This window comes from Bufo gargarizans, chromosome 4 (genome assembly GCF_014858855.1).
Source record: "Bufo gargarizans isolate SCDJY-AF-19 chromosome 4, ASM1485885v1, whole genome shotgun sequence".
Lineage (NCBI taxonomy): Eukaryota > Metazoa > Chordata > Amphibia > Anura > Bufonidae > Bufo > Bufo gargarizans.
In genome coordinates, this window is record NC_058083.1 from 247469093 (window position 1) to 247493509 (window position 24417).

Genomic DNA, 24417 nt, shown 5'->3' on the forward strand with positions numbered 1-24417 from the left:
CTCCTCTTATCAATACTTACCAACTAATCCCAGACGTAGAAGGTGGCAGCAGGTGGGCTCTGCTATTCCAGCGCTGGTGTCCCACGTCACCTTCGGGTGACTTAACCATTCTTCTTATGTAGGTAATGTGATGTCAGGAATCTCATCTATGGTGGGGGGGGGGGGATGTAGGTAATGTGGTGATGTCAGGAATCACATCTATGGTGGGGGGGGGGGATGTAGGTAATGTGGTGATGTCAGGAATCACATCTATGGTGGGGGGGGGGATGTAGGTAATGTGGTGATGTCAGGAATCACATCTATGGTGGGGGGGGGGAATGTAGGTAATGTGGTGATGTCAGGAATCACATCTATGGTGGGGGGGGGAATGTAGGTAATGTGGTGATGTCAGGAATCACATCTATGGTGGGGGGGGGGGAATGTAGGTAATGTGGTGATGTCAGGAATCACATCTATGGTGGGGGGGGGGGAATGTAGGTAATGTGGTGATGTCAGGAATCACATCTATGGTGGGGGGGATGTAGGTAATGTGGTGATGTCAGGAATCACATCTATGGTGGGGGGGTGTAGGTAATGTGGTGATGTCAGGAATCACAGCTATGGTAGGGTATGTAGGTAATGTGATGTCAGGAATCACAGCTATGGTGGGGGGGGGGGGGGGGGGGATGTAAGGATTCATACGCAGGGATTATGTGATTAATCAGAGTAACACCGTTCCATTCCTGCCATGCTACCAGAATATTATGACCCTCTGCATCAATCACCCTGGCCACGACTTACCGTAAGAGAGTTCGAGTCTCCATTCAGCTGACTGTCATCTCTAGACTTCACATACCGCCGATGGTTCTGATAGAAGTTAGACAGCCCATAATACATGTACACGTTGCCCTTCAAAGAAAAACACAGGCAGCTATTAACACTCAACAGATATACTGACTACCCCAGAACAATTACCCAAATAGATTTCTGGGGTCCTCAGCTGTATATGGAAGCTTTATTGTGAAATGAGAATAAACCCCCTTCTCGGGTCCTGGAATGATGACGCTCGGTGCTAGCACATTCTCATGGAATTTAAAAATAACATTTTTCAGTCTATTTCTGGCTGGGCTAAAAAACTAGCACATACTTAACTTGACACAACAGCTATGGGCACCTTTGAATGCATTGTTAATTACTGGATTGTGCATCTTTTGGGCTAAAACCCATTTTCACATACAGAGTGGGCTGCTCCGTCTCCTTCACAAAGAAATCTGTGATAGAAGCTGAAGGATGGTTTCACACTATGGGGAGATTTAATGAAACCTGGCTTAGTCGCCCATAGCAACCAATCAGACTTCACCATATATTTTTCAGAGCTCGTTTGGAAAATGAAAGGTGGAATCTGATTGGTTGCTATGGGTGAATAAGCCAGGTTTCATTTACACCAGTTTAGATAATTCTACCTCTTTTTTTTTTTTTTTTTTTTTCTCTCTCCCCAAATTAGTGGTCAGAATAGGAAATTATAGAGCACCCCATGGTCAGCAAAAATAAATAAAAAAAGCCTTCTGTGGCACTTCCCCTCTGTTTTCCTGACAGCTCATAAACACCTGTTTGAAGGTCCACATACACAGGCAGATTATCAGGAATGAATGTTTGTATTAAGTTTAACGCTTGTTCCTGATAATTGTCCCATGGAAATGTGCTGCCAATCACTCAATGAACAAGCAAAACGTATGTTAGTTGGGTGATCCAGTCATTTGAGACACTACCGTTTTTCAGCGCACGTTGCTCTGTGTAGCCAGGATGTGCTGCTGACAAATAAGGAAACTGAGGATGAACGATAGCAGTAACGATCATTCCTCCCGATACAAGTCTACTGGCCTAGGGTAAACAGCAAGAAAGCTGCGGCGCTCATAGGGGTGCTGGGCCTTCTAATACAGCCGGTTAGCAGAGAATCCCCCCCCCCGATCTCCTCTAGTGCATGGGGAGGAACGATCATTATGCCTTCGCCATGCTGTATAGTGGTTGCCACCTGCAAATGATTATTTTTTTAACATGTCAAAAGATTTGGATTGCCTGAAGATCGAGCGTTTGCTCGTTCATGGGACCATTGGGAGCAGTATTAACCTAATCTCCGCTGCTGGGTTCCAGCTCCGCTGCAGATCCTGGGTGTCCCTGGTAAACATCTGGTTTGACTCAGGTCACAAGGCCACTGCGCAGTCAATGACTGACCGCTGTGGTGACTTGTCACCCATGCGTCAAGTGACCCAGACTGGTCAATAACTAGCCACAGGGGTGACTTGTCACTCATGCTTCAAGTGAACCAGATAAGGTCCCAAGGGGGGGGGGGGGGGGGGAATGGAACAACCCCTTTAATGCATTACACTGTAGATATGTATAAAAACTGGTGCTAAGAAGAAGAGACTCATTAGCCCATACCAACCAATCAGATTCACCTTTCATTTTCCAGAGCTCTTTTAGAAAATGAAATGATCAATCTGATTGGTTACTATGGGCAACTGACTTCCTTTGCGCCAGTTTTGACTTGTGTGCCTTGGACTTGTACATCATTTGGCTCTTTATTCCTTTTCTTAAAACTAAGGTAAATGAATAAAACTTTGCATGACAAAAAAAGTTACATTGCAATCTGAGAAGAGGAAAAATATATTTACCTCAAATGCATTATCCAGGGTGAAATTAATAGTACAAAGACATGTGCTGTTGTTGTTCCAAGAGATGTTCAAGCACTTGTAACAAGGGCTATTTGGATCTATTCCAGTGTAGTCAATCTACGAAAACAAAAAGGTAATACAGAAAGTTATAAAAACTTATTTAGACTGCCATTTTCTTCCCTGTCCTTGGTTTCCCCTGCACAGCCGGAAATTTACATTGAGGTGCATCCTCCGGCACGCTGTGCATCAGACTGAAATCCACGGCGGCCTCCTAGATTTCGGTCTTCATTTACACCAGAAAACTGGCATATATGAAGAAAAACATGCCAGGCCTCCCAGCCCCCTTTTTAGAAAGTGGTGAGGAAACGCCACTTGCGACAAAATTTTGTAACAGTGGCGGTTAACCCCTTCCCGACCCATAACGTACTACTACGTCATAGAAACCACTGCGTTCCCGCAATTTGACGTAATAGTACTTCATGGTGATCGGGCGAGCACCGGAGCAGTGCCCACCCGATCACTGCAGGGGTCCAGCAGTCCCTGGTAGCCGGGCCCCTGCTGTATCCGCCGGCATCGCTGTAAAAGCTGATGCCGGCGGATTAACCCCTTCTACGGTTTGTGTCAGGTGAGTGAGCGCATCGAGTCCCTGCGCTGCTGTGGCGGGGACTCGATGTGTCAGAAGGCAGCCCGATGCATTGGGACAAGCCTTCAACGGGTGCCGAGGAGATCCAGCCTAGGCAACCTGTTTGTGTACTACTCACTGTAGTACACGAACAGGCAATGCATTACAATACAGGTGTATTGTAGTGCACTGCAGAGGGGATCAGACCCCCAAAAGTAAACATCAGAAATAAAAGTAAAAAAAAAAAAAAATTGTAATAAAATTAAGTAAAAAAACAAAATTAAAAAGACCCCTTTCCCCTTATTTTATAATAAAATAAAAAACAGCACACGCCGCGTCCGCCCCTACCTAAGACAATCACTCAAAATATAAAAAAACTATAGCTCTTAGAACATGGAGACACTAAAACATTTTTTTTTTGTTTCAAAACTGCTATTATTGTGCTAAAGTGAAAAAGAAAAAAAAAATAAAATAATATATATATATATATATATATATATATATATATATATATATATATATATATATATACACACACACACACACACACACACACACATATGCTCACACACACACACACACACATTAGGTATATTGCCACGTCTGGCATCTAAAAACCAGTTCAGCTAAATCTGCCTTTCAAAAACCATATGGCGTTCCTTTCCTACTGCACCCTGCCGTGTGCCCGTACAGCAGTTTACGATCACATGTGGGGTGTTTCTGTAAACCGCAGAATCAGGGTAATAAATATTGAGTTTTATTTTGCTGTTAACCCTTGCTTTGCTACTGGAAAAATGTATTAAAATGTAAAATCTGCCAAAAAAGTGAAATTCTGACATTTCATCTCCATTTTCCATTAATTCTTGTGGAAAACCTAAAGGGTTAACAAAGTTTATAAAATCAGTTTTGTGTACCTTGAGGGGTGTAGTTTCTAAAATGGGGTCATTTTTGGGTGGTTTCTACTATGTAAGACTCACAAAGTGACTTCAGACCTGAACTGGTCCTTAAAAAGTGGGTTCTGGAAATTTTCAGAAAAATTTCAAGATTTGTTCCAAACTTCTAAGCCTTCTAACGTCCCCAAAAAATAAAATGTAATTTCCAAAATAATCCAAACATGAAGTAGACATATGGGAAATGTAAAGTAATAACTATTATATGAGGTATCACTATCTATTATAAAAGTAGAGGAATTTAAATTAGAAAATTTCGGAATTTTTGGTAAATTCAGGATTTTTTCACAAATAAAGGTGAAATATATTGACACAAGTTTATGACCATCATGAAGTACATTGTGTAACGAGAAAACAATCTCAGAATGGCTTGGATAAATAAAAGTGTTCCAAAGCTATTATCACATGAAGTGACATTTCAGATTTGCAAAAAATGGCCTGGGCAGGAAGGTGAAAACTGGCCCGGGGTTGAAGGAGTTAAAGTCACACACACACACACAGGGTTTGCAACTTTTTTTATACCACAAAATGGAGCATGGGGGGGTATTGTAGAATAGAACTCACTATAGACGGAGTGGTGTGGTTGGCAAGACCCCTTTGAGGACAGGATAATAATACAATTCAATGCATGTCCACCCCCTCCTCTGCAACGTCACCGTGTTCCTCACCGAAATCTTGTGCAACTGCAGGACAGTTAACTGCCTGTGCTTGCGCAATGACTCCCTTGCAGTGGGCATTGTACTCACTAGGGTTACAGCGCAAGCGCCAAGCAATGGTAGTTTTCTGTCCCATACATAGGAAATAGTCCCTCACATACAGCTCCAAAGATACACATGGTTATGTAGTGCCCCCACAATTTCCATTTTCACTGTCTACAGCCGCTGTGAAACTACAACTCCGGAAGTTGTTGGTCCCTGGTCTACATACTATCAATTTAGAAGTAGGGATGAAGGAATGAAAGGTGTCTGGAGCACTGGACCTGCTTCTCTCCGAGATCACTGCACCAGAACTGGGAGGAGGACAGAAGAAGTCAGCTACCGAGCAGTGGACCAGAAGGATAAAAGCAGGGGGCGCTACTAGAGAGGAAAGTCACAGATGAGCAAATTCATTCTAACAAATTGTTCAGTCCCACCCACCAGTAGGCCCGCAGGTGAAGCAGAGCAGGGACGGATATTTGGACTAGCCCTGACCATCTCCCACCTGTACTGCTGCTCTGAATCGCTCATCAATAAGGATAGTATAACAGGGGGGGATTTATCATAAAGGGAGTATTTGAAGTCGGTTTGTGTTGGTGTACTTTATGTCACATTTATCAGATGTGTCATGTTTGATCAATTTGCCTCATCATTAAACCTCACACATCTGTCTAGAGAAGCTCCTCCAGTTTTCCTACTCCACCCTCCTGGAGTGAGATTGCGACTCTTTAACCGCCTCCGGACCGCCTAACGCAGATGTGCGGTCCGGAGGCGGCAGCGCTGCGCAGACTGACGCATATACGCATGCGCAGTTCGGGCCGGCATTTCGTCATCAGCTTGCCAGCCAATGATCGCGGCTGGCAAGCTGATTATTTAAAAAAAAAAAAACAATCAGAGTGCCAGATAACAGATCATATTAGTAAATATGATCTGTTATATGGCTGCTGTGCTCCTCTGCTGGTTCTTTTCGTCGGTTGGATCCAGCAGAGGAGCAGGCTACACAGTGAGTACACCAAACACTACACACTTAGCCCCAGATCACCCCCCTGAACCCCAATTAACCCTTTGATCGCCCCTGTCAATCACTAGTGAAAGGAAAAAAGTGATCAGTGCAAACGGTCACTTTTTTTTTTCACTGGTATTGACCGTTAGGTTTTAGGATGGTTTAGGCCCCTTGGTTAGGTAGTTTAGCGATCGGTTAGCGCCCAGCCCACCGCACCGCAGTCCGTTATTCGCTGATTAGCGTATCGCTAATCAGCATTTGTACTTTTATAGTATCTGGAAGTGATCAAAACTGATCACGGTCAGATCTATAATATTAGTGTCACTTTAGTTCTCCCTCCACCCAAAACGCAGTGTTTGCCCGATCAGGCCTGATCGGTCGCCCACACGTGCGTTCGCCCACACCCGCCCCACCGCAGTGACAAAAAATTTTTTGGGGGGGGGGGATCACTGCACATTCACTTTACACGCACTGCGGCGATAAAAAAAAATCAGTTTTGATATTTTTTATCAACCGCAGCGGCCTCCGGTACTTCGCTAGCCTCCCCTTTGTAAGACAGGCTTGCTTTTTTTTCTTGGGTAGTCTCAGGGAATACCCCTAAATTTAGTTGCCCACATGTCTAACAGGGGGTATTCTTCTGAAGAGGCCTACAGGCTTCTGACCCAGTCGGATGAGGAATGGGAACCCTCATCTGATGAATCCAGCGGGTCAGAATACGAACCTGTAGAAAGCAGTGGCTCTCTGACCCAAAGTTCGGACGAGGAGGCTGAGGTCCCTGATAGCACCAGGCGTACCTGGCCCCGTGTCGCTAGACCGCAGGTTGCGCAGGATCCGCTTCAAGAGTAGCAGAGTGGGGCTGGTGCTGTCGGATTACGTGGTGAGGCATACACCAGCAGCGCAGCCCTCCCTGGACCTAGTACCAGCACTGCCGTACAACCTGGTGAAGTGGCGAGCACCAGAAGGGCAGTTGAAGCTGGTACGGTGGCACGAGCAGTAGTGACCCCGTCGCAGCCACCGCAAAGACGTGCCCGTAGAGCCCCTAGAATCCCTGAGGTGCTGGCAAACCCTGATTGGCAGTCCCCAACTTCAGCCGCACCTGTAGTTTTCCCTTTCACTGCCCAGTCTGGAGTTCGGGTTGAGACAGCTCAGATCGGTTCGGATCTTTTGAGCTGTTCTTGACTGCAGAGCTCTTAGACATAGTTGTGGCCGAAACAAACAGGTATGCCACACAATTTATAACCGCCAACCCGGGAAGCTAATATGCCCAGCCTTTCCGGTGGAAACCAGTCCAAGTTTCCGAAATTAAAACTTTTCTGGGCCTCCTCCTCAACATGGGTCTAACTAAAAAGCATGAATTCCGGTCATATTGGTCCACGAACCCAATTCATCACATGCCCATGTTCTCTGCTGCTATGTCCAGGGCACGTTTTGAGGCCATCCTGCGTTTCCTGCACTTTACCGACAACACTGCCTCCCGTCCCAGAGGCCACCCTGCTTTTGACCGGCTCCACAAAATTCGGCCCCTCATAGACCATTTCAACCTGAAATTTGCAGATTTGTATACCCCTGAGCAAAACATCTGCGTAGACGAGTCCCTGATACATTTTACCGGGCGCCTTGGCTTCAAACAATACATCCCAAGCAAGCGCGCCCGGTATGGGGTCAAATTGTATAAGCTCTGTGAAAGGGCCACAGGCTATACCCACAAATTTCGGATCTATGAGGGAAAAGATCAGACCCTGGAGCCGGTCGGTTGCCCTGACTACCTGGGGAGCAGTGGGAAGTCTTGAAAAGGAAAAAAGAGGGTGAGAGAACCACAATGTTAGGCGCCAGTCAAAGGGGAAGGAGACAATACCTATATTTGTAAGGAATATATATTTTTTCTCAACACGAGCGGATCAGTGATAGAAAGTCGCACTAGAAATCTAGAGATATTGAGACCAGCTAAATTGTGTTCATAACAGCAAGTGAGGTAAATAGCAGAATCACACCCGAATCTAGTACATAACCTAGAAGGTGCAGATATAAACTGGTATTACCAGATTTTGGACCCCTAGGGGCCTATACATATAGGTAAAACAATATAATTAATAGGATTTTTAAATGCTTAGTAAAAACAATAATGGTATTTTCCACTCACTTCACAGGGAGGAAATTTTGAGGGATAAAACTCAAGACACCCAAAAAAGTTTCCTCCCAATCCTGGATCGCTTTAATGGTTTTAGGAAGAGGCAGCAGTTCCAGATTCGGTACTTCTTGCGAAATTCCTTTTATTTATTTATAAAACAACAGGAACAAAAACAAAAACAAAAAGAGCTCTACGCGTTTCGGGGCATGAACGAGCATCGCTCGAATATAAAAAGACAGACTTTTACACATAGTGTTCCCAAGCATTTTCAGGAGTACCACAATAGTGACGCAACACTGCTAAAAGTTACACCCCTCGAATGGGTACCCCAATCATATCAATGTTTATCACGGAAAGAGATGTATTGGATTTATCGCCTGAACACATTGTCCCCTTTTGGCCTTAATGAAACCCTGGAGTATACCAACTATTGATCATTGAGCCTTGAATCTAGCCACGAATTTTTTATACGTATTTTTATTCTCATATTTTTATTTATTTTTTTTTATAATTTTTTCCATTATATCATTATATTTTTATGATGTATATTCCATTGGACTCGGTAGGAAAGACATAGTAGAAATGTATTTTATTATGCATTTTATCAGTGCTCTCTTTATCACCTCATTTAGTAATGTTTATTTATATAATTTTTTATATATATATATATATCATTTCTTTTTTATACATTTTTATACATTTTTAAACTTAATACCTAGCCTTGAGACGTGTGTGTGTATGTATATATATACAGTGGTCTAAATCTGATTTCTCTGTGTACTGTATGTATATATGTATATACATGCAGACATTTTATATGTATCCCCAAACAGTATTTTCAACAATATCATGGTCCATCTGGATATGGATATGTATATACATTGACCCCCAATGTTTATCCCTATTTCTCTTTCAACATCAGTTTTTTGGTAAGTCTTCACTCCCTATGAATCGGCGATACCGCAATTGCTGTAAGTGGAACGCATGATGCGTTCCACGTCTCCCTTTGTGCTACCAGAAGAACACGGCACTTCCGGGTCCGAGCCTGGCGCATGCGCACTAAGCTAGCGTGCGCTCCATCTATGCGGTCCAGGAACCGGAAACAGTCCCCCGGCAGACTCCGTTACCCGGACCGCCGACTTTAAAGGTATTAAAGATATTATACCGACCCTGGAAGTTAGGGATCATATAACCGAGTATAGGAAATATATTCCGGCACGCAAAACCACCACTTGTCCCACAGAAAGAGTTTTAAATTGATGACCCAAGTCTGACCCGGAAGTGACATCACTCAGGACACCATATTGCCTGACCCCATATTGTAGGTATAAAATGTTTGTTTGTTCTATGTGATAACATGCTGCTCCTGATGAAGGGGACCTATTCTATGCCCCGAAACGCGTAGAGCTCTTTTTGTTTTTGTTTTTGTTCCTGTTGTTTTATAAATAAATAAAAGGAATTTCGCAAGAAGTACCGAATCTGGAACTGCTGCCTCTTCCTAAAACCATTAAAGCGATCCAGGATTGGGAGGAAACTTTTTTGGGTGTCTTGAGTTTTATCCCTCAAAATTTCCTCCCTGTGAAGTGAGTGGAAAATACCATTATTGTTTTTACTAAGCATTTAAAAATCCTATTAATTATATTGTTTTACCTATATGTATAGGCCCCTAGGGGTCCAAAATCTGGTAATACCAGTTTATATCTGCACCTTCTAGGTTATGTACTAGATTCGGGTGTGATTCTGCTATTTACCTCACTTGCTGTTATGAACACAATTTAGCTGGTCTCAATATCTCTAGATTTCTAGTGCGACTTTCTATCACTGATCCGCTCGTGTTGAGAAAAAATATATATTCCTTACAAATATAGGTATTGTCTCCTTCCCCTTTGACTGGCGCCTAACATTGTGGTTCTCTCACCCTCTTTTTTCCTTTTCAAGACTATATATATGTGTTGAACTTGTTCACACGATTGACCACATCCGGCTGCCTATCAAACACCTAACCTTACTCTTTGACCTACTTCATCCGACTTTTACCTCCTTTGGCGCCCTGCACCTAATTATATAGACTCCTTGGACTTTGATCCAAGTAAGTCTTGTGATTAACCCTCTATATCTTTTTTTTCTCTTATACCTGTTTCATTGAGCAGTGGGAAGACAGTTTGGGACTTGGTGTCACCCTTATTCGGCAAGGGGTACCATCTTTATGTGGACAATTTTTACACAAGTGTGGCCCTCTTTAGGCATTTGTTTCTAAAACGGATTGGCGCCTGTGGCACCGCGCGAACTAGTCGCGCGGGCTTCCCCCAACGGCTCGTTACTACCCGTCTTGCAAGGGGGCAGAGGGCCGCACTGTGTAACGAAGAACTGCTCGCGGTGAAATGGAGAGACAAGCGTGACGTTTACATGCTCTCCTCCATTCACGCAGACACGACAATACAAATTGAGCGAGCAACCCGTGTCATTGAAAAGCCCCTCTCAGTCCACGACTATAACCTTCACATGGGAGGGGTGGACTTCAATGACCAGATGTTGTCTCCATATTTAGTGTCCCGCAGAACCAGACGCTGGTATAAGAAGGTGTCTGTATATTTAATTCAATTGGCTCTGTATAATAGTTTTGTTCTCTACAGTAAGGCTGGGAGAACTGGATCCTTCCTCAAATTTCAGGAAGAGATCATCGAGAACCTCCTGTACCCAGGAGGTTCTGTGGCCCCATCCACCAGTGTAGTTAGCCGTCTACACGAGCGACATTTCCCCAATGTCGTTCCTGGTACCTCAACCCAACCGTCACCCCGAAAAAGATGTCGTGTCTGTAGCAGGAGTGGAATAAGGCGTGACACCCGCTATTTCTGTCCTGACCACCCTGCCCTATGCTTTGGAGAGTGTTTCCGGAAGTACCACTCACAGGTACACTATTAGCATAGGGATCATCTCACCAGGACAGGCACACAGGGCTATTAGGGCCCATTCACTCACACAGCTGCTGCAAACCTCTCCTTTCACCTGGGACAAAGTGCATAACGCACTTCGCCACATCTTTGGGCGATTTGCGCTTTGCACATTGACCCATGGGGAAGGAGAGGTTTGTTCTATAAAGGTAAAAAAAAAAATAAAAAAAAAGCACCAGTAAGCAAAAAGGTTAATGTTTAGTTCAAAAAGTTAAAGTTTATATATTCTGTTCCAAAGTTAATAAAATTATTGCATTGCGGCCTGGTTTTTTCTTTTTTTTTACCTTCCAGGTGGACCAACCGATCGACTAGCTGCAGCACTGATGTGCATTCTGACAGAAGCATTGCGCTGCTGTCAGATTACACGCAAGTCGGTGTATGCGGCGCTGCAAGACGAGATTTTCTACTCTGCAGTAACAGATACGTTTGCCGAGGCATACGAGCTGAGGAGGAGGCGGCGTTCCTATGCTTTGGCAAACACTTTGTATGTAAAAAGTAAAATAAAAAAAATCCCGGCAATGATTTTTTCATCCACATCGATTGATGTGAATGGAGAAATCTGGTTTGCCAAGGCATACGAGCTAAGTGGGTATGGATGTTGGGCGGAGCTCCTATGTCCTGGCAGACGCCTTTCCCCTTTTTTTGGCAGAGATTTTTTCATCCACATTGATCGATGCGAATGAAGAAATCTGTGCCGTTCATTTTTTTCTTTCAGCCCAGAGGCTGAACGGAAAAAAAATCTCATTACCTGTATGCTCAATATAAGGAGAATAGCAGAAACTCCTAAAGCTGGCCATACATGTAATGATTGCGGAGACCCTCAAATGCCAGGGCAGTACAAACACCCCACAACTGACCCCATTTTGGAAAGAAGACACCCCAAGGTATTTGCTGAGGGGCATATTGAGTCCATGAAAGATTGAAATTTTTGTCCTAAGTTAGCGGAAAGTGAGACTGTGAGAAAAAACAAAAAAAAATAATCAATTTCCGCTAACTTGCCCCTGCCCCTTTCCATGCCCCTCATTGAATACCTTGGGGTGTCTTCTTTCCAAAGTGGGGTCACATGTGGGGTATTTATACTGCCCTGGCTTTTTAGGGGCCCTAAAGCGTGAGAAGAAGTCTGGGATCCAAATGTCTAAAAATGCCCTCCTAAAAGGAATTTGGGCACCTTTGCGCATCTCGGCTGCAAAAAAGTGTCACACATCTGGTATCGCCGTACTCAGGAGAAGTTGGGGAATGTGTTTTGGGGTGTCATTTTACATATACCCATGCTGGGTGAGATAAATATCTTGGTCAAATGCCAACTTTGTATAAAAAAAAAAATGGGAAAAGTTGTCTTTTGCCAAGATATTTCTCTCACCCAGCATGGTTATATGTAAAATGACACCCCACAACACATTCCCCAACTTCTCCTGAGTACGGAGATACCAGATGTGTCACACTTTTTTGCAGCCAAGGGGGGCAAAGGGGCACATATTCCAAAGTGCACCTTTCGGATTTCACCGGTCATTTTTTACACATTTTGATTGCAAACTACTTCTCACACATATGGGCCCCTAAATTGCCAGGGCAGTATAACTACGCCACAAGTGACCCCATTTTGGAAAGAAAACACCCCAAGGTATTCTGTGAGGGGCATGGTGAGTTCCTAGAATTTTTTATTTTTTGTCGCAAGTTAGTGGAATATGAGACTTTGTAGTAAAAAAAAAAAAAAAAAAAAAAAAAAATCATCATCATTTTCCGCTAACTTGTGACAAAAAATAAAAAGTTCTATGAACTTACTATGCCCATCAGCGAATACCTTAGGGTGTCTACTTTCCGAAATGGGGTCATTTGTGGGGTTTTTCTACTGTTTGGGCATTGTAGAACCTCAGGAAACATGACAGGTGCTCAGAAAGTCAGAGCTGCTTCAAAAAGCGGAAATTCACATTTTTGTACCATAGTTTGTAAACGCTATAACTTTTACCCAAACCATTTTTTTTTTTGCCCAAACATTTTTTTTTTTATCAGACATGTAGAACTATAAATTTAGCGAAAAATTTATATATGGATGTCATTTTTTTTTGCAAAATTTTACAGCTGAAAGTGAAAAATGTCATTTTTTTTGCAAAAAAATAGTTACATTTTGATTAATAACAAAAAAAGTAAAAATGTCAGCAGCAATAAAATACCACCAAATGAAAGCTCTATTAGTGAGAAGAAAAGGAGGTAAAATTCATTTGGGTGGTAAGTTGCATGACCGAGCAATAAACGGTGAAAGTAGTGTAGTGCAGAAGTGTAAAAAGTGGCCTGGTCATGAAGGGGGTTTTAGCTAGCGGGGTTGAAGTGGTTAAAAAAGTCTCAGTGATAAATCTGGAGTGAACCTCATTAACATAGCTAACCACGCCCACTACACAACTGGAGTGAGTGGAGGTAAAAATGCAAAAAGCCCTATTTTGAGCCTTTTTGATGCTAGAATTCTGGAGTGAAGGAATGATAAATCAGAGCCAATGTACATAAAAACAACCATATTTATATTGCATGCAGATTGCAATAATCGCACTGCATAGTATTAAATTTTGCAGAATAACCCCTTCAAAGTACACTGGTAATGAAATCAGTACTACATTAACCCTAAAGGAGAATCTTATCCCATGGGATCTTTTCATTAGGAGTCACCCGGCCATCAGATGGCATATCAAAGGCAGTTTATGACTCCAATTTACATTACTGTGGGGGCAAGAGACCTCTAAATGCCCAGAGGGTTAACTCTGAAAAGACCAAGTCACCAGTGGGCAATGGGCTATGTGTCCTTTCTAGATGGAGCAACTACATTCTACCTCAGGTTTCAGATCTATAGAGTAGAGTATATTTAGTATATTTTTTCTTTTTTTGCTTACTTTACTTATTTTAAGAACTGGAGGATGAAATGTACCTCTCATATCTACCAAACAATGATTTCCTGGCTTAAAACAAGGCCATCTCTTTGCTTTGAAGAAGAAATAAATACCATTTCGCCACATCCTGTGGATATGCTATAAATGTCAAAGGTGAGAAAACTCCTGTAAAGAAGGTCACCGAACTGACTGCGAGGTGCCACAAGTGTAGAGAAGGTGGCGAGGGAATCTACTGCGAGGTGCCACAACTGTAGAGAAGGTGGCGAGGGAGTCTACTGCGAGGTGCCACAAGTGTAGAGAAGGTGGCGAGGGAATCTACTGCGAGGTGCCACAAGTGTAGAGAAGGTGGCGAGGGAATCTACTGCGAGGTGCCACAACTGTAGAGAAGGTGGTGAGGGAATCTACTGCGAGGTGCCACATCTGTAAAGAAGGTGGCGAGGGAGTCTACTGCGAGGTGCCACATCTGTAAAGAAGGTGGCAAGGGAGTCTACTGCGAGGTGCCACATGTGTAGAGAAGGTGGCAAGGGAATCTACTGTGAGGTGCCACATGTGTAGAGAAGGTGGCAAGGGAATCTACTGTGAGGTGCCACATGTGTAGAGAAGGTGGCAAGGGAATCTACTGTGAGGTGCCACATGTGTAGAGAAGGTGGCAAGGGAATCTACTGTGAGGTGCCACATGTGTAGAGAAGGTGGCAAGGGAATCTACTGTGAGGTGCCACATGTGTAGAGAAGGTGGCAAGGGAATCTACTGTGAGGTGCCACATGTGTAGAGAAGGTGGCAAGGGAATCTACTGTGAGGTGCCACATGTGTAGAGAAGGTGGCAAGGGAATCTACTGTGAGGTGCCACATGTGTAGAGAAGGTGGCAAGGGAATCTACTGTGAGGTGCCACATGTGTAGAGAAGGTGGCAAGGGAATCTACTGTGAGGTGCCACATGTGTAGAGAAGGTGGCAAGGGAATCTACTGTGAGGTGCCACATGTGTAGAGAAGGTGGCAAGGGAATCTACTGTGAGGTGCCACATGTGTAGAGAAGGTGGCAAGGGAATCTACTGTGAGGTGCCACATGTGTAGAGAAGGTGGCAAGGGAATCTACTGTGAGGTGCCACATGTGTAGAGAAGGTGGTCAGGGAATCTACTGTGAGGTGCCACATCTGTAGAGAAAAAGGCAAGGGAATCTACAGTCTGGTTCTACAATTTTAGAGGTTTTCAAAGAAGACTACTGTGAGATTAGGGCTGCAGCTAACGATTATTTGAATAATCGATTAGTTGCCGATTAATTACTACGATTAATCGATTAATCGGAAAAAACGACAAAATTACAAAACAGAGGTTTATATGATCTTACTTGAAAAATTATGTTCAAAGGCCATATTAAAACAAATTGTGGACGACACTATTATGGGGGATCTGTGGACGACACTATTATGGGGGATCTGTGGACGACACTATTATGGGGGATCTGTGGACGACACTATTATGGGGGATCTGTGGACGACACTATTATGGGGGATCTGTGGACGACACTATTATGGGGGATCTGTGGACGACACTATTATGGGGGATCTGTGGACGACACTATTATGGGGGATCTGTGGACGACACTATTATGGGGGATCTGTGGACGACACTATTATGGGGGATCTGTGGACGACACTATTATGGGGGATCTGTGGACGACACTATTATGGGGGATCTGTGGACGACACTATTATGGGGGATCTGTGGACGACACTATTATGGGGGATCTGTGGACGACACTATTATGGGGGATCTGTGGACGACACTATTATGGGGGATCTGTGGACGACACTATTATGGGGGATCTGTGGACGACACTATTATGGGGGATCTGTGGACGACACTATTATGGGGGATCTGTGGACGACACTATTATGGGGGATCTGTGGACGACACTATTATGGGGGATCTGTGGACGACACTATTATGGGGGATCTGTGGACGACACTATTATGGGGGATCTGTGGACGACACTATTATGGGGGATCTGTGGACGACACTATTATGGGGGATCTGTGGACGACACTATTATGGGGGATCTGTGGACGACACTTATGGGGGATCTGTGGCGACGTTAAGTTATGGAGAGGGGGGTCTGTGGACGGCGTAGTTATGGAGAGGGGGGTCTGTGGACGGCGTAGTTATGGAGAGGGGGGTCTGTGGACGGCGTAGTTATGGAGAGGGGGATATGTGCACTGTTATGGGCATAACAGTGCACAGATCCCTTTCCTCATAACAGTGCACAGACCCCCCTCCCCATAGCAGTGCCATAGACAGATCCTCCCCCCTCCCCATAGCAGTGCTATACACAGACCCCCCCTTCCCATAGCAGTGCCATAGACAGATCCCCCCTCCCCCTTCCCCCTAACAGCCCCGGCCCCGATGCTTGCATCTTTATTTTACCTTTTTACAATGACGCTCCCGCTCCTGTAACAGCCAGGCAGAGCGGACGGCGGTGTAACGTCACTCACTCACGTGACGCGCCTGCTCCGCCCACTTCATGAATGAAGGAGGCGGAGCAGTCGTGTCACGTGAGTGAGTGACGTTACGCCGCCGTCCGCTCTGCCTGGCTGTTACAGGAGCGGGAGCGTCATTGTAAAAAGGTAAAATAAAGATGCAGCGCCCGCCCGCCCGCCCGCATAGCAACGAATCGGCGATTATTCGATAACTGGATTCGTCGACAACGAATCCAGTTATCGAATATAATCGATTACATCGATTAATCGTTGCAGCCCTATGTGAGATGTGACATTTTTAGGCTTAAAGGGGTTATCCAAGACTATATAAAATGCTCCCTTATATGCTGGGCCCCTCACACTGAATATACTTACCTGGCTCCCCACGCTACCGTTGCATCTGTTGTCGGGGTGGAGCAGCCAATAGTCTTGGGCAACCTCTTTAAAGGTAACCTATCAACAGGATAATGCAATGTAAGCTACCAGCATCCATGTTATAGAGCAGGAGTGGAGCAGATTGATATATAGCTTTGTGGGAAAATATTTTGTATAACCTGTATATTATACATTCATATTCCCGCTCATTCTGGGCTTTGAAGTTAAGGAGGCGGTCCTATCAGCGACTGACAGCTATCTTTGTATACAGTCATCCGCAATTTGTGGACTGCAAAAACGGATATGGTGGTGTGAATGAGCCCTTATAGTCTGTATTTTATGTGAGCGCTGCTTGCTCTTCATCTCAGAAGTGCAGTGTAATTGCTGCGGGGGACGATACGTACTGGTATGTACAGGAAGCAGTGCTAGCATGGAGCGGCGTCTCCTCTTCCAACAGTTTATTGGCGGGGGTGACTGCTGTTGGACCCCTGCCGATCAGATATGGATGACCTATCCTGACGACGTATGGCAGGACAACCCCTTTAAGGAGAGCAGGAGACAGAGACAACAGTTAGAGCGGCTGACCCACCTCAGACAGGTGCTCTGGGACCCACACCTATCTCCAGCAAGGAGCCCCGGAAGTAAAGGAGAGCAAACTGCACGTGCGATCTCCATTCACTGCTATGGGATATAGTGATATGCCATCAATGTCTGTGATGAGACAACCCCTTGAGAGCGGCAGGGACCGCCATCGCGGAGATGTGGCCGTGGTTTGCGGAGATCGGCAGAGACTGATGTGTCACTGTACAACCCAGACTTATCCAGATGGGTAAAACCTGCCTGGTTCCTGTGCTGGTTGTGCCAGCCTTACATTGTGGCATCACAACAGGAGATAATTACATGTGGCAAATCCATGCATACCTGCAAAGTTACTCCCTATGATAGCAAGTACACAAGTGTGCCTAAATACAATGCCACGGACAGAATGGGCTTATATGGGGTCCCACCGGCTGATCAGGGGGATCTGGCCATATTGCTGCCGGCTCTCTAAGCAATCAGAAAAAGCTTGAGTGATGTGGTGGAGGATTTAGACCAGAGGTAGGCAACCTCCGCCACTCCAGCTGTGAAACAACAACTCCCAGCATGCATACTTCTCTGCTCTTCTCAGGACTCTCACAGAAATTAACAGAGCATGCTGGGAGTTGTAGTTTCCCAACTGCTGGGGTGCTGAAAGTTGCTGATCCCGGATTTAGGCCTCATGCACACGACCGTTGTGTGTTTTGCGGTCCACAAATTGTGGATCCGCAAAACACAGATGGCGTCCGTGTGTATTCTGCGGACAGCCATTAATATAACTGCCTATTCTTGTCCGCAAAACAGACAAGAATAGGACAGGTTATATATTTTTTGTGGACCACAGAACGGAGCAACGGATGCGGACAGCACTCTGCGTGCTGTCCGCATCTTTTGCGGCCCCATTGAAGTGAATGGGTCCGCATCCGAGCCGCAAAAACTGCAGCTCGGATGCGGACCAAAACAACGGCCGTGTGCATGAGGCCTTAGACTGTTTCTATGGAGACTCCTCACTGGCACTGGAGGAGTTAACGACGCCAGAATAAGGATGCCATTAGTCCTGAGCCTGTTGATGGACTGCTGAATTTTACAGGAGAAGGGTGAAGTCTCACCCAGATTTTACTTTTTTCAAATTTACTCCAAGCAGAAACCGTGGGGGCGGGGAGAAACCACAGAGGTCCCCCCAGAGTGCCCACTGAGTTCTCAGGCCAGACATTGATGCCATATTACTAGGGTAAGCCACCAATGCCAGGTAGGTGCAGGTCCCACCTATACCACATATCTCCAAAGTGACGGAGAGCACCACACAAGCGCCTATATGCCCTACCCATGTCTGAGATGGGAATACCCCTTTAACGGCTTCTCTTGGTAACATCACAAATCAAATGGCTATCCTGACAGAAGGAGGAGTTGCCACCTTAGGCTATGTTCACACATCCGGCACAAATGCCATCTGTGGGCTGGAAACAAAACGCTGCATGAAACTGTTTTGGTCTGACCTGAAAGCAGCCAGATCACCGCCAGATTCCATTATAGTCAATGGGGATCCGGCGGTGTACTGTAGAATGCGGCAGGCTGCTTTCTGCCAGCACGGCCTGCGGTTGGATCTGTTTTGCAGGACCGCTCACAGATTTCTCACCACCCAGAAGTACACAGACCGCTTGTACTGGGAAAGCAGCTGCCGCTGAGCCAAGGACACCAGTGTCTGCGAGGAATGTGCCCACACTCAAGGCTTCTGGAACTGGGCAGTGGTTCAGTACACACAAAGGGCACGGCCTCACTGAGACATGACAGCGACACCGATGCCCCGATATCTGGTGAACCTGTGGACAATATACCTGCAGCACTCTCACAATTCAACCGAGGTATACACTAAATATACCACCCGGGACCGGCTGCATCACCTCCACAACGATTACCGTACCAGCTGAATGCCACTCTGGTATTCCTGTCTGGTAGAATGGGCACATGCCATGTGTAGTAACGGCCATGGTGCAGACATGTTCACCAGATGTCACACTGTTGTCAGATCTTAGACATTCCAGATGAAACCAAGAGTATAATAAGTGACTGTACCTGCAGGTTAGAGCAACCATTACTCACCTGACCGATCCAGCACCACGGCCGCCCCCTGCCACTCTGCGCTTACTTTCCTGGAGCAAAGACATGGACTTTCACGTGACAGCCAATCACTGGCCTCAATGATCTAGTGGCGTACATACAGTCACCACCGCTGAGATCAGTGATGGGAGCAGGGGTCACGTGGTGGATGGGCAGGAAGACACCTGACCTCTGCAGCCAATCAGTGGCCTCAGTGTTCCATACTACTGGCGTCATGGCTCCCATCCCAGCCAGAACGCTGAGACCACCGCAGTGCTGCTCAGGATTAGACACACACTGGTCAATTTCTTCATATCATGATATTTGGGACTATTTTTTTATTTTCGGAAGAACTACTCCTATCTGGTCACCTCAGCCAGGCCTTATTCAGTCACTCATGGACATGTGTTGTCCGTGTTCTCCATGAACAGCGACATATCCATTGATTTTTTTTTATTGATTTTTTTATGTGTTTATTCAGGCTTTATCGGTTTTCCACTGTCGGTGGAAAAACAATAGCGCACTACTGGGGGGACCACACACACACCCATTAAAGTCTATGGTTCCATAGAAAACCACTGACGGGACAGAACGGCATCCTGGTTCTGTCAGTGGTTCTCAGTGATGTTTGGTAGAAATCCACTGTGTAGCCGAGCAGTGTGTGTGGAATATGGATGACACGTGGAGGGCACAAAGATTGCCCTTCATACATGGTCACGGATAAACCACTGACGGATGTTATGGATGTCATCACAGACACATATGTGGGAACAAGGCATAAATGACTCAGATTACCAGCAGCTGTATCTACCACGAGAAGTCGCCAATTTCACCATTATTATAGGCGCCATCATATAGGCTGCCTGGCACAGCATTTACAAACGCTACTGGTTTCCATAAAAGTTAGAATCAGACATTTGAGAATGACTGGGATGGGCAGGATCCCTGGCAGCAGTGCGGGCGAGGGGGGCCCTGGCAGCAGGGCAGGCGAGGGGGGTGAGAGGGGTCCCTGACAGTAGGAGGGGAGGGGGGTCCCTGACAGCAGGTGGGGGGGGGGGGTGAGAGGGGTCCCTGACAGCAGGTGGGGGGGGGGGGGGTGAGAGGGGTCCCTGACAGCAGGTGGGGGGGGGGGGGGGTGAGAGGGGTCCCTGACAGCAGGTGGGGGGGGGGGGGTGAGAGGGGTCCCTGACAGCAGGTGGGGGGGGGGGGGGGGGGGTGAGAGGGTAGATGGGTCATGGTCCAGAGCTGGACTTAGAAGTCACCCGCCACGCCCGACCACCTCACCTCGTACTCTCTGATGTTATTGGAGGTGACGAAGATGCCGATTCCTATAGGGATGAAGATGATCCCGATGATGAAGAAGGCGGGCAGCACGGTCCCGGCAGTGAGAATCGGCTGCCATGCCGGAAGCCGCTGCTGCTTGAAAGCAGTGTTATCCGGCTTCTTACTTTTCACCGCCGGCCCGGGCCCCAGACCCTGGTGCCCATCTTCCTCCTTGTAGTTCATAGCCATGAGGAAGGGGGTCTCTCTCCTGCCCCCAAACCGTAACCAGTGTGAAGAGTTCTACCACAGCTGCCCACTACAACAAACCCGCCCTACCACTGACTACACGGACGTCACGGGCGGATCGGCACTAATGCGGAAGACGCTAGCTCTACTGCGCATGCGTTCTTTACGGACAGTAGAGGTTTAATTCAGCTAGACAAACTTGTTTTTCAGGAGTGCGGCCATTTTGTTGAAGAGCAGCATCTAGCAGCTACTTAAATTCTTGTACTGTAGTTACAGTTGTGCAATTGTGTAGCTTGAGAAATTCTTAGTGTCTACAATTTCCTCCTTTCTTTGGAAAGTTCTGTAGAGCTGGAGCAGGATGAGAGGCTGTTAGCCTAATGCAGTCCCTCAAAGTGTATGAGTTGTGCTTGTACAGAATAGGGGACATTAAGGGTCCATTCACGTACAGAATAGGGGACATTAAGGGTCCATTCACACATCACACAAATTTGCGGAAAGGGTGCAGACCCAGCCATTTCAATGGGGCAGCAAAAGATGTGGACAGCATCCGTAGTTCCGCTCCGCGGCCCCACAGAAAAGATAGAGAATGTCCTATTCTTGTCCGCAATCGTGGACAAGAATAGGCATTTCTATCATTGGGCCAGCCATGTGCAGTCCGCAAAATGCGAAACGCACACAGCCGGTATCCATGTTTTGCAGATCCAAAATGTGCGGACTGCAAAATACTTACAGATGTCTGAATGGACTCTTATAGCAACCAATCAGATTCCACCTTTCATTTTACAAAGGACAAATGATAGGTGGAATCTTCTTGCTATGGGCAACTAAGCCAGTTTCCCTTACACCAGTTTTGATAAATCTCCCTCAGTGTGCAGCAGGTCACCCCCTGAGAACTATAAGGGAGGCCTATCCGGGCATTCCTCATGATTTGCTCACCATGGTATTCTCTGTAGCACTGCTGTCCTGATGCTACATAGGACAATGTGGACCTGCCATGCTTAAACGCGCCGTCCGTTATCACTTAGACATGCACCTCAGTGTGTAAATTCAAGTTTCTAAACTAGAATTAAAACTTGCCGCCCAACTGTCCCAAATCCAGCGGGACAGTCCTAAATTTCCAAGTCTATATTTTAAAAACCTCTGGGACCTGTCTCAAGGACATGGGTTCCCTGACGTCTGCCTCACAGTGAATGGAGAGGTGGCCGTGCATGTGCCGCTATGTCAATTTACATCTGAGCATGCTTACTTGGCTACTCCCATGGAGGTAAATCGGGGGCAGACTGGCCATAGACTCCACAGGGAAACTTCCCGGCGGGCCAATGCCCAGGGGGCCAAGTGAGCCCTCCTCACCACTGGCAAGTGGCTGTTTTGGGGGATGTATTTTGTGCTGCTGGCAGTATTTTGTGATGGGCTGTGGTATTTGGCTCTGTTGGGGCAGTATAATGTGCCACAATATGGTTTTAGTGGACAATGCTTGAGGTAAATGGAGAGACCCGCGCACGCACAGCCACCTCTCTATTCACAGTGGCCATAGGATAGAGGTTTCCAGATTAGTTGACGTTATGTAGTAATAAAACTGCCACCATCATGATAGCGTCTGCTGTAGTACTAATGTGTGGACTGTGCTTGAGGTAAATGGAGAGACCCGCGCACCCACAGCCACCTCTCTATTCACAGCGGCCATAAGATAGAGGTTTCCAGATTAGTTGACGTTATGTAGTAATAAAACTGCCACCATCATGATAGCGTCTGCTGTAGTACTAATGTGTGGACTGTGCTTGAGGTAAATGGAGAGACCCGCGCACCCACAGCCACCTCTCTATTCACAGCGGCCATAAGATAGAGGTTTCCAGATTAGTTGACGTTATGTAGTAATAAAACTGCCACCATCATGATAGCGTCTGCTGTAGTACTAATGTGTGGACTGTGCTTGAGGTAAATGGAGAGACCCGCGCACGCACAGCCACCTCTCTATTCACAGTGGCCATAGGATAGAGGTTTCCAGATTAGTTGAAGTTTTGTAGTAATAAAACTGCCACCATCATGATAGCGTCTGCTGTAGTACTAATGTGTGGACTGTGCTTGAGGTAAATGGAGAGACCCGCGCACGCACAGCCACCTCTCTATTCACAGTGGCCATAGGATAGAGGTTTCCAGATTAGTTGAAGTTTTGTAGTAATAAAACTGCCACCATCATGATAGCGTCTGCTGTAGTACTAATGTGTGGACTGTGCTTGAAGTAAAGAGCACAGTCAATGGCACTAAAGGTTATTGAGGCAGTGACTGCAAGATGCCCCTCAAATACATCGCCCCCATACATTGTGACAGGCACTGCTCCACTCCACTATAGTGGCAGCCACAGTGTCCACAAATCAGTGACCACTGGGGTGAATTCAGATGTTGCTCAATTTTTGGTGCAGATTCAGAACTGAAAATATGCAACAATTTAGAGATCTGGTATTAAGAGTGGCCACAAATACAGTGAAAATCACAGTGTCACCCAATATGGTGTCCGCCTCAAACTACAGTGACAGCCACAGTGTTCCCAACACAGTCACTGCCACACTGTCTCCAAATATACTGACATCCAGTAACCACATGACCCCCTAAATAATTCACTAGATAAAGCCTATTCTAACAAATGATGCTGCCACCTGCTGGCTCTTCTTGTTATGTACCGTATGTACTAATTGTTGCAATACATAAATATTGTGTACTACATTTATCAAGACCAGCGTTTTCCATGTCGGTCTAGTTTACCCCTAGTGTTGAGTGAATCAAAATTCACAAAGTGGTCTTCCATCCGAATTTTAGGAAAAATTTGATTAGTCACAAAGCCAAATTTCCTCGTGCTTCGTGGTAAAGAATCAATTTTCCCTGAAATGGCAGTTAAAATAAAAAAAAATCATACTTACTTCATCCATTTAAGTGCAAAAAAGCCGCCACGGCCATCTTGCTAGAAGATCTTGCACAAAATCTTGTGTGCGGTGACGTATTTCGCGCTGGATCTTCAAGCAAGATGGCCACGGCAGCCTCTTCGCAATCAAATGTATGGGATAAGTACAATTACATTTTTTTTTTATTGCACACACTAAAATGATGGATCTCAGATGCCGCGATCCGTGATGAACACGGCATCTGAGGGATTCAATGACGGGGTGGCGCAGTTGCCGTTCCCTGTCATTGCACTCGCTATTTACAAAGAAATGCGCTTCATGACGAAGTCATTTGTCAAGAAGCTAGTTTTTCTGTAAAATTTGGCAAAGCAGCCGACTCGAATTTTCGAGAACTTCATTCATCTCTAATTACCCCCTGTGCAGTCAGAGGATGTAGAGGTGCAGGCCTCTCATAGATTTGTCACATCCCCCTCCTAGCTGCCGTATTTGTCTTTATTCACGCCAGAAAACTGGCGTGAGTAAAGATAAATGTGGCAGACCTGCCGCAACGCTCCTCCCTGTCCTCATCACGCCCCCTTTTCTCGCCACTTCTTGAAGCTTGAAGGAGGAAAAA

At 45.9% G+C, this 24417-nt stretch overlaps 1 protein-coding gene across 1 annotated transcript in view; it reads right to left on the reverse strand.

Annotated features, from left to right (window-relative positions):
• Nucleotides 1-21045, reverse strand: part of TMEM30A (transmembrane protein 30A) — a 32761-nt gene extending 11716 nt beyond the window's left edge. The window contains exons 1-3 of the mRNA XM_044288664.1: nt 20683-21045; nt 2652-2768; nt 781-888 (exon numbers count right to left, since the gene is read on the reverse strand). Of these exons, the coding sequence (XP_044144599.1) occupies nt 781-888; nt 2652-2768; nt 20683-20910 (453 nt within the window). The 5' untranslated portion in view covers nt 20911-21045. The remainder of the gene's footprint in view (nt 1-780; nt 889-2651; nt 2769-20682) is intronic.
• Between the last annotated feature and the right edge of the window lie 3372 nt (nt 21046-24417).